Genomic DNA, 10,613 nt, shown 5'->3' on the forward strand with positions numbered 1-10,613 from the left:
GCTCCTTCCTTGTTGTCCTTGGGTTAGCCTTGACTCTTCGGACAAGCCTGGCCTCGGCACGGGAGGAAACTTTCAAAGGCTGTCCAGGCCGTGGAAGGCTAACAGTAGTTCCATAAGCCTTCCACTTCCGGATGATGCTCCCAACAGTGGAGACAGGTAGGCCCAACTCCTTGGAAAGGGTTTTGTACCCCTTGCCAGCCTTGTGACCCTCCACGATCTTGTCTCTGATGGCCTTGGAATGCTCCTTTGTCTTTCCCATGTTGACCATGTATGAGTGCTGTTTGGGGAGGGTCTTAAATAGTCAGAAAAGGCTGGAAAAAGAGATAATTAATCCAAACATGTGAAGCTCATTGTTCTTTGTGCCTGAACTACTTCTTAATACTTTAGGGGAACCAAACAGAATTCTGGTGGGTTGAGGGGTTGAATAATAAATGACCCTCTGAAAAGACTTCACAATTTAAAAAAAAAAAATAAACAAAGAAATAACATTCTTTTTTGCTGCAGTGCATTTCACACTTCCAGGCTGATCTACAGTCCAAATGTCACAATGCCAAGTTAATTCCAAATGTGTAAACCTGCTAAATCTGCAGGGGGTTGAATACTACTTGTAGGCACTGTATTTACTACATGTTAGTGGTAAAAGTTCTTCGATATTACTTGCATTTATTTATGAAAAAAAAAAACGGAAATATGGCGCAAACTTTTAATATTTAGCAATTTTCAAACTTTCACCATTTATGCCGTTAAATCAGATAGATGTATTACACAAAATAGTTAATAAGTAACATTTCCCACATGTCTACTTTACATCAGCACAATTTTGGAAACAAATTTTTTTTTGTTAGGAAGTTATAAGGGTTAAAAGTTGACCAGCGATTTCTTATTTTTACAACAAAACTTACCAAACCATTTTTTTAGGGATTATCTCACATTTAAAGTCATTTGGGGGGGGGGGGGGGCATCTATATGACAAAATACCCCAAAGTTACCCCTGAAGGTGCTCAAAACCACATTCAGGAAGTTCATTAACCCTTTATGTGCTTCTCAGGAACTGAAGCAGTGTGGAAGGAAAAAATTAACATTTTTTTTTTATTTTTACAAACATTTTACTTCTGAACTATTTTTTTTTTATTTTCACAAGTGTAAAAAGAAAATGAACCAAAAAAATTGGTTGTGCAATTTGTCCTGAGTACGCCGATACCCCATATGTGGGGGTAAACTGCTGTTTTGGCACATGGCAGAGCTCTGAAGGAAAGGAGCGCCGTTTACTTAGAATTGTCTGCAATTGAGATCGGACGCATTTGGAGAGCCCCTGATGTGCCTAAACAGTGGAAACCCCCTACAAGTGACACCATTTTGGAAACTAGACCCCTTAAGGAACTTATCTAGATGTGTGGTGAGCACTTTGAAAACCCAAGTTCTTCACAGAAGCTTATAACAGAGCCGTGAAAATGAAAAATCATTTTTTCCACAAAAATGATTTTTTTAGCCCCCATTTTTTTTTTTTTTTCCCAATGGGAACAGGAAAAACTGGACCCCAAAAGTTGTCCAATTTGTCCTGAGTACGCTGAAGCCCCATGTGTGGGGGTAAACCCTATTCTAACTCCCAACCCTAACCCCAACACACCCCTAACCCTAATCCCAACCCTAACCATAACTAATCCCAACACACCCCTAACCCTAATCCCAACACTACCTCTAAACCTAATCACAACGGCACTGTGGCTTAAGTACCCGTAACTACCGCCGTTAAAAGGCGTATCGGCGGTCGTTAAGGGGTTAAGATTTCCCCCTTTGCAATATAAAAAGTGAAATGTATATCCATAATGTTTGTACACCAAAACAATTATTACTGCTGTGGAAATTTCCTTGTGCACATAGCCCTAACACTCTCTTCCCTTACATTACAAATGTACAATATTTTGCTCCATCTCGCAGATTCTGGAATAGTACGTTGGTCCATGGCCTGTGACGCACACTTTTACCAGCAGGTGGCTCCCTACTTCGTGGGTTTTCTTTGCTGCTGCACATTCTGAAACTTGAATCACTTTCTTATTTCCAGAAATTCTGGGTCAGATCTGCTGATATCGGACATGGGCCCTTATTGGAGATCTATGATGCAGAGGCAGTCTAGTGCTGTAGGACCATGTGGGTTGTATGCATTACAGCCATATCACTGCTTGACAAATCCTGAACGTTGGTGGCTGCAAAACGATCTGCTAAACAAAATTAATGTTTCTTGACTTTAACTTTCTTTTTTGTTTTTCTTTTGCAGGAGAGAAATCGAAACAAACAATAATTAGATGGAGTTAATCCTTCAGTAAAACACTAATGATGCAGACTCTGGAAATCTCCAACTTTGTGGAAGAAAACCTAATTAATGAATTTTTATTTCTGCTTATGGCAACATCCTTGAACACTTTAACATGAAATTGACTTTTTTTTTTTCTTTCTCCCCATCCTTTCTCTTTTTACATAATGGTTTCCATCAGTGCATCTGCCCTTGTACTCGTCACCAAACACTTGAGAACTTTTAACTTTTGTCCTGCACTTTCTGTCCTGGAGCTTTTAACCAATATCCACGCTCTTTATGTAATCAATCTACAGCGCTGGAGTCCCAACGAATGAAAGGTCTCCTCCGCCTGTGGTCGTTTTTTTTCTTTTTTTTTTGTTGAGTACTAGTTAATAAGTTTAAGAATCATGGCTTCATTTATTTTAATTTTTTTACAAATTTTTTTAAAAAATTGTTTTATTTTTCTCTCAGCTGTTGGAAAATGAAAAAGAAATCATGCCGTCTTTAATTCATGAGTTCAAAGGATATCTCTGGCCAGAATTTCTGTAGTGACATTACTATGGTAAAGCGATTTGTGGCAACCTCTTGTTAATGCGCATTAATACTTCCATATGAATGATGATTTGGCCGGGTTCACACACCGCGTTTTATAGGGCCCTTCTGTTTTAATAGCTAAATTGAGACCTTATGTAGCAGTAAATAGGCCACAGCCTCTGTTCTTGCCGATTCCTCTTGTTACATGAAGTGCTCAGAACTGACATTTTGTCTTTTAAGACTTCACGTTCGGTACGAGGATTATTCCGGGAGCCATCTGTTATTCAGTCTTTGCAATGAAGATTTTGGCGTTTTTTTTTTTTTTTTTTGCCAGGATGGGCAAAGCTTAAAGGGGTTTAAATAATGTCATCACTTTGATTGAGGGTCTATCTAATGGCTTCCCCATTCATCCTACAATGAAGGAGTTAAGTGCGACATCCCCTTTTTACACTTTTTTTTTTCTATTCTGTGTAGCAACTTTCTCACACTTATCATGAAGTGTTGGCGTTTACTAGCACCAAATCCTAATTTAGACACTGACAGATTTGCATCAGTGGCCGATAAGCAGAGGTTCTGACTATTAACACTAGAAGTCCCAGAGAGGGGTCATTTAACATTTCTACCTTTTGGAACCTTTGGAGCTCGAAATTTCTGGGACTTCTAGTGTAAAGTCACATGAGTGGCTGCAGGGCCCGGAGAGGGCTGTGCCTCTTGGATCTTGGGGTCAACGGCTGGCATGTTAGTCCTTATCCAACCCCATGGCCTCCGAAATAGTATAGTGGACCCAAATCGGTCTGTGCACCAATGCAGCTTCCTTTATGTCCTGTGCCATTAATGTCAGTAAGGTGGAAAAAGCCATACAAATAAATACACAAATATACCTGGAACTGTGTCTCAATGTCATATAAAAATCAGTAGTTATAGTCTCCATTTTTGCTTGTGGTCGCCATGTAGAAAATATATGTGGGGGTATAAATCGTCAATATGCAGCCGGCAGTTCTCTGTATACATCCATTTATTGAAATCTGTACTAGATCTATCAGTTTTGCCTGAATTTATATTTAAACTTTAAATGCATCAGGAATGGGATCCAAAGACAGGAAAAGGCTGAATTGTCTCAAAAACCTATTACCCTCTGTAAACGCAGTGTGTGTACCCAGCCTTATTGCCAGAAGTATGCATAGGAGCCTAAATAAGAGCTTTCTGTCCCTTATCCCCATGAACTTCAGTTCACGGGATACTTTTTCCAAACTCTCAATCTCTTTTAACGTCTGCTCCTATTCCTGGGCGTCTGCAGATCTGACCAAGTGCTCTGATGAAATTGAAACCACCTTCTTTTTAATGAAGTAGCTAATAAAATAATAATAATAATCCGCGAGCATACATGTGGCGTTCGGCACTTTTCTGTTTCGTTACGGCTCTACAACCTATCGGCGCCGTTTATCACCTTTATGTCCTCCCATAGATCCCTTAGCCCATATTGTGATTTTAAGTGCCTCCTTTTTATTTTTATTTTTCATTTTGTCCTAGTATAGAGAAATAATCTGATAATGTATTACAGGCAAACGTATTAATGTAAAGTCTATGAGCCTGATGATATGGCAGTAGTCGTGCATTCTTTCCAAAGCTGCTTTCTAGCTTCTACTAATGTAACCTTGAGGTCATTTTCCTGGTAGAAATGTATTTCTCTGCTAATCATGTTTGTCCACGATGAATCCTGACGATTGTGTTACTTGCCGTTACTTTTTGTTTTCATTTTAAAGAATGGTTGACATATCTACACTTCTGAAACAAAGTCTAACAACCTAGTATATTTAATTTCATTTACTTGTAGTCGATGCTTCTATATTGAATTGAGAGAAAGTCTATGTATTTCCATACTGAAATAAATTTACGATGACCTACAGAAAACGCAGAGCATTGTGAAACCTGGTGAACACTAATGTGTAATGACGGGTCACCGAGTGAGTGTCGTGGCTACTAATGGTGGGCTGCCATCTCTGAATACCATGCCAGTTTCTTGAAGGTGATCCACGAAGATTTGACTATTTAATGTAAATTTTAATACTACCACGGTCTTAGTTGCAGAAGAATGAGCTGAAAAGTGTCTTATTTTGTGTCATCACAGTGGAGAATTTGGGGGAGGCCATTGGCGTTGTTCACCTTTGCAGCGCATCCGTCATGGTTTTTGCTATCTGTGTACGGGAACAGTGCTCTTTAACTTCACACTGCACTGTCAAATTGCAATTTTTGCATCATCGGTCGCTCTGCACCATGGGGATTGTCAGTTTCCAAACATAGTTACTTTAGCGTGTCAGGTGACATGGCAGAAACCAAAGGAGTACAAGCCAGGCTGGAGTCTGTGGTTTCGGCAGCAGGACATCAGCTGATGAGTCCAGACATTTAAAGAGATGGTGTGCACTGGGATACATGTGTGGAGTAGGCATTCCTATAAGCAAGTGTATTAATTTTTTATTTTTTTTGGAGGGGAGGGAAATGGACCACCTCCATTAATGGGGTCTACATGCAACAATATCATGCAGCCACAAGCCAATCTGCCACTTTATGTTCTATTATACATGTAACTGATACTTTTATATTAGTCAATTTTAAGCGGTTTCACATGATCTGTATTCATGGCCGATCAGAAGACCCGACCCAGCTTCCTGGTCCTCTCCTGACTAGAGTTGAGTGAATTTGATCGGGGTCCCTGCTTATTCAGCAAGCTATAGCGCATGCCAAATAAGCTGCAGAGGGAACCCGGGATACCTGGATCGCTCTGGCTGATCAGCTGTCTGGTGCCGCAGCTGCATGTGTCACAGTCGTGTCACAGCAAATGCATGGAGAGCCCAACACAAGGCTCTCCATGCATGGACTGTGACACAGCTGGGGTCCGGACAGCTGATCAGCCGGTGCGCTCCAGGTATCTGGGTTTCTTTTGCAGCTTATTCGGCAAGTGCTGTAGCTTGCCGAATAAGCAGGGACCTGATCAATTTCACTAAACTCTAGTCCTGACCTCTCTCCTCGGCATGTATCAGGCAGTTGGCTTAGGTCAGTAGACCCAGCGGTTGGGCCAGATACCAGTCCAATCAGTCTTGGTTTCTTGGAAGTGTGAAACCAGTCTGAGCCAGAAATGCAGCTTTTTGCTGAATAGTGTTTTAGAAAGCACATTTTCATGTACCAGATTAGAGCATTCTGATTTAACAAAGGGAAAAGCAGACATGTTCTCAGTTGGCCTTTATTAGCCGAGTGGAGAACTACTACGAAGGCTTTCTCTGGAGGACCCAGCGTGTCCATTCATTACACTGAGTGCAGTGGTTTCAGTGGGCGCTATGTAATGCTTTATTTCCAGTGCAGTGAAATAAAACTGCTTCTCTTATTTATGGTCTTGGGACACTTCTATAAAAGACTTTCTGAAGCGGACAATCTGTTAATGGATAGTCCCATTAACAGAATTTATAACCTATCCACAGAAGATAAATGTAGGGTCTTGCTACTGAATCTACCAAACCTGAGAAAGGTGATCTTAGATGAGGCTAAGGTCCCCTGGTGAATTTCTCCTAAGCATTAGTTTAAGAAAAGCAGGACTTCTGAATGTATGTGAAAGACGCCTTATTGTGACTGGACATGCCACCAAAAACCAAACGCTTCCTATGTAAAAGCCATGCTGTTCTCTCGTCCTTTCTTATTCCTAGACGAGAACTTTCTTTTGATCCTGTAGAGATTTTGTTTTTCTAATTTTGTCGCTATGCATTTTAACATAGTTTTTTAGTGGGATAAGATTTTCGAAGAGCATCTGTGATGCACCCCTTCACATTAGTCCCATTGCTGAGCTTTTACTATGAATACGAACCCTGGACCTCAAATTAAATTCTCCATATGTTAAAGGAGCTAACGTTAAGGGAACTTATCCGGACAATCTTTCTACGAAACTAGGCCTATGACTACATAAGTGGTCTAACAATAAAACCTGTCCTATCGTAATCTTTTGTGCCAGTGCGGAGACCAAACACCAATTAGGGAGGAAGTGCATCGAACGGTTTCACTCCACTTGGTTTAGATAATTGCTTTTAATGCACTTCCATGGTAATTTGCATGTGATATCAAACCTTGAGTTAAGTATAGTAACATGACTCGACTATGTATCTGCAACCAAATTGATGCACTACAGACATACTCATCCTGGCATGAAATGGTTGTCAATTTCTCTAGTTATCAGACGTTGGGTGCTCCTTCACCATTTCCTCCCTACGACTAGTACACAGCACAAGCCTACTTGATCATCTGGAGGTTGGTCACTGTTTCCAATTCTTTCGATAGAGAGTTTATCCTCAAAAAATTTTAGGCAGTCTTAAAATCTTTTCTTTAATAATTTGGATACTGACATATTTCCCATCAGCTTTCTTTGGCATTTGTCTTCTCTGGTTGATGCGGTTTCATTTTGGCATAAGAGTATGTGATTGAGGTTAGTAAGCGAATGGTGGTTCTATGGAGTATTGGCACATGGTTAGTTTAGATGAAGGCTTATACAAGTGTGCGGTACATTGTTAGCTCTGCAGTTTTTCTGATCAAGTGGCAGAATTATTTTATAGTAATACCAATGCCCTGATCTATTTTACGGGCGAAAATAAATCTGACAGTATCATGTTCACCCTGTGCTGTGGGAAATACTTAATCTTTAAACACTATCTGATTTTTGGAGCGATCGAGTCGTTTAATCCATAAACCCCATCTTTTCTGAGCACTAGAATGTGATTTCTCAGTAATTGAAATGCACTTGAGAGCTAGGAGGAAATATTACATTGGGTAAAGCTATCTGACCGGTCTGTGTAGTACACCAGGCACAAAAATATAAAGCTTTTCTTTTATACACTTTTTTTTTTTTAATTGCACCATTGCCCTTTGTGTTTGTAGTTATGACCTTACCGTGTTTAATGCCACGTTAAGTGTGTGCACTTCGCCCTGAACCCATGTTTAACACCGATCTCTTCGACTGGCACTTCCCAAGTCCCTGCATGCAGATACCATAAAGGGGCCCCTCTATGGGTCTACCTTTTGGGAACTTTTTTCTTAAATGGTGTTATTGGGTTTCATGAAAAATGGCACATTTTTGGTCTTTCCAGGCTCTTTGTTTCCCTGCACATTCAACTTTGTGGTCATAAATTGGCTAGAGGAGCTCAGAAAAAAAGGACTCATGAGTTACAGAATTCTCCCGTCAGAATTTCTCAGCTAACTCTGTAGTTAAAAAAAATATTTTTAAACCCAAATATATGCATATAAATAAAATAAAATGGCCCCAACTTAGCACCTAGAGTTGAGTGACAGTATGGTCACAGTTGGCTCCCACCTATCACATTTTGGTTGCTAAATATTTGGCCCAAAAAGCTTCATTTCTCTCTCCCTCCCCCCCCCCCCCCCTAAAAAAAAGAATGCTTTGAACCCGATCGAGGCCTATGGTTTTGCCACACAGCTTATTTGGGCTTTTAATCCTTTTTTTTCTTTTACAATCTTAAAGTGCATAAAACAATTATTTGGGAGAGGCTTAGTTAACCTGGTTGAAATGACCTGATCGAGGCCTATGGTTTTGCCACACAGCTTATTTGGGCTATTAATCCTTTTTTTTCTTTTACAATCTTAAAGTGCATAAAACAATTATTTGGGAGAGGCTGAGTTAACCTGGTTGAAATAAGGATTGGCAAAGCTCTTTTAGATGGACCAGTACCACAGAGTACTGTTCTGGGTTTGATGCTAGCTGTATGGAAGAGTTAATCCAACCACCCGAGCTTTGGCACCACTAGACAACCACCTAATCTCTATTTGGGCTTCTTGACGCTTCCAACATGATGTTGATGGCGTATAATACGGAATGTTCTGGTGGCGGTGTACTTGCTTCCTATTAAACACATACACACACTGTGTAGATTGTTCATTTGCGTGGGGGAATCTGGTGTTATCCTCGGTGTTGAGCACCCGAAGTTACCGCATTGTGGGGGATTTCAGCAGGGTGGGCCTAATGTGCGGTGTCTCCTCAACCTGTCAACTCCGCTTTGAGATGAAGCCAGAGGTCAGGGACGGGTGCAGTCTCCTGACATGACAACTACTCTTTTCTACACTTCTTGCCACAGACTTTAGGATAGAATGTTCTGGATCCTCTACAGGAGAGGATGATGTTCTCTCTGCAAAACTGTTTTGAACTTGTACTGTTGGAGTTTTTTTTGTTTTGTTTTTTTCCCCTCCCTATTTCATTCCCCCCACGTGCTCTTTGTGGATTTTTTTTTTGTTTCCCACCTATTGTCCTCAATTTTAATAAAAACTGCACCAAACATTTTTGTCTAGTAGTTTATTATGGTGCGCCTTTGTGTGAAAGTGACCTAAACCATACATTTTACATTTCTGTAGGTTTTAGCTGTTGGAGCCCTTTTAATATGTTCATATACTAACATGCATGTGTAGGCTGAGAAGGTTTACATTTTTTTTTTTTTTTAATATAAAAAGCTTTTTCTTTAGGGTTCATAAATTCTTCCTTTTTTCCAATCCTCAAGTGCTATACCAGTATTACAAGCGGCTTTATTTTTCCAGCCATTCATTCTAGTCTAAAGATTCTTTTCTTGGCTTTTAGTTTTACAATAATATTTCCTTACTGCTGGATACTTATCCATCAAAAGCTTGAGCTATAATCATGGTACACATTGACAATTTGAATTAATCTTTCTAATCACACTTTCAGTCAGGTTGTATTTAAAAAAAAAAAAAAAAAAAAAATTATAACAAAAAAAAACCTTTATTGTATACCTATATTATATACATATATTAACTGGCATTTTTGGGTTGAAAGCAATCTAGATATGCCTTCTATGTATAGAAATGTGTAGTAGGATGATATGATTTTATGCAACAAAGAAACTTGTTTGGTTGCTGGTGGGTTTTTCTTTTCTTTTTTTTTTTCTCTTTTTTTTTTTTTTTTTTTTAAAAGAATATTAGATCTGTTAAGTTACATTTCACATGGGGTACACTCTTGCACCTAGCATACAGATGTAAAATTCTGGTTGCACTGCACGAAATAGATATAAAAAAATTGAGTTAAACATTTCTTTCTTTGTAACTGTATGTTTTTTGAAAATCTAATTACAGGAAGATTCCAGTTGTATTACACAGTTGTGCCTCTGCATCAATCTGCCTCTTGTGAGAACTGTGGTGACCCGGTCTTGTACAACGGAATTTTATGTATGCGACTCAAAAGTTAGATATCCCATATACTGTATATGAATACGGCAGAGCAAAGCAGTCATTACCGAGCTGGAAAATAAACAATGTGAAAAACCCAGTCATTGCCGGCTATTTATTGGATGTTTGTTCTTGGTTTTTAACCGTGCAAAATGAGCATGTGGCTGTGTTCTCAGTATGATTACACCTATAAATGGGAATAGTCACATATAGTAAAAAAAATATATTATTCTGTCAAGGGAAGTAATGGTTTAAGGTGTAGATGCTCTAGTTCATAGTATAATAAATTGTTACAAGTGCAGACTGTTCTCTGGATCACGTCCATATGGGTAGAAGCAGCCGTCACTCTGCCCTGTCGTGTCCTCTTCAGTTCCTCCTACCGTAACAAGGGCAGTACCCAAGTGGAGCTATTATACCAAAAGAGGTTCCCTCTTAGGCCGGATTCACATTGCGTTAACAGCAGCCCGTACAACATACGTTAACGGGCTGCTGTTAATGCAAGTGCCGGTATGGTAGCGCGCTAGCGCAGATAGAGCATCTGCTAGCTCTATCTGCGCTAGCA

At 39.8% G+C, this 10,613-nt stretch overlaps 1 protein-coding gene across 3 annotated transcripts in view; it reads left to right on the plus strand.

Annotated features, from left to right (window-relative positions):
* The window catches only part of YTHDF3 (YTH N6-methyladenosine RNA binding protein F3), a 57,706-nt gene extending 48,552 nt beyond the window's left edge, over positions 1-9,154 (plus strand). For all 3 annotated transcript variants that reach the window (XM_069731407.1, XM_069731406.1, XM_069731408.1), the window contains exon 5: positions 2,276-9,154. In XM_069731407.1, coding sequence (XP_069587508.1) covers positions 2,276-2,299 — 24 coding nt within the window. In that variant the 3' untranslated portion in view covers positions 2,300-9,154. The remainder of the gene's footprint in view (positions 1-2,275) is intronic.
* Positions 9,155-10,613: the final 1,459 nt, after the last annotated feature.

Source organism: Ranitomeya imitator, chromosome 6 (assembly GCF_032444005.1).
Source record: "Ranitomeya imitator isolate aRanImi1 chromosome 6, aRanImi1.pri, whole genome shotgun sequence".
Classification (NCBI taxonomy): Eukaryota; Metazoa; Chordata; class Amphibia; order Anura; family Dendrobatidae; genus Ranitomeya; species Ranitomeya imitator.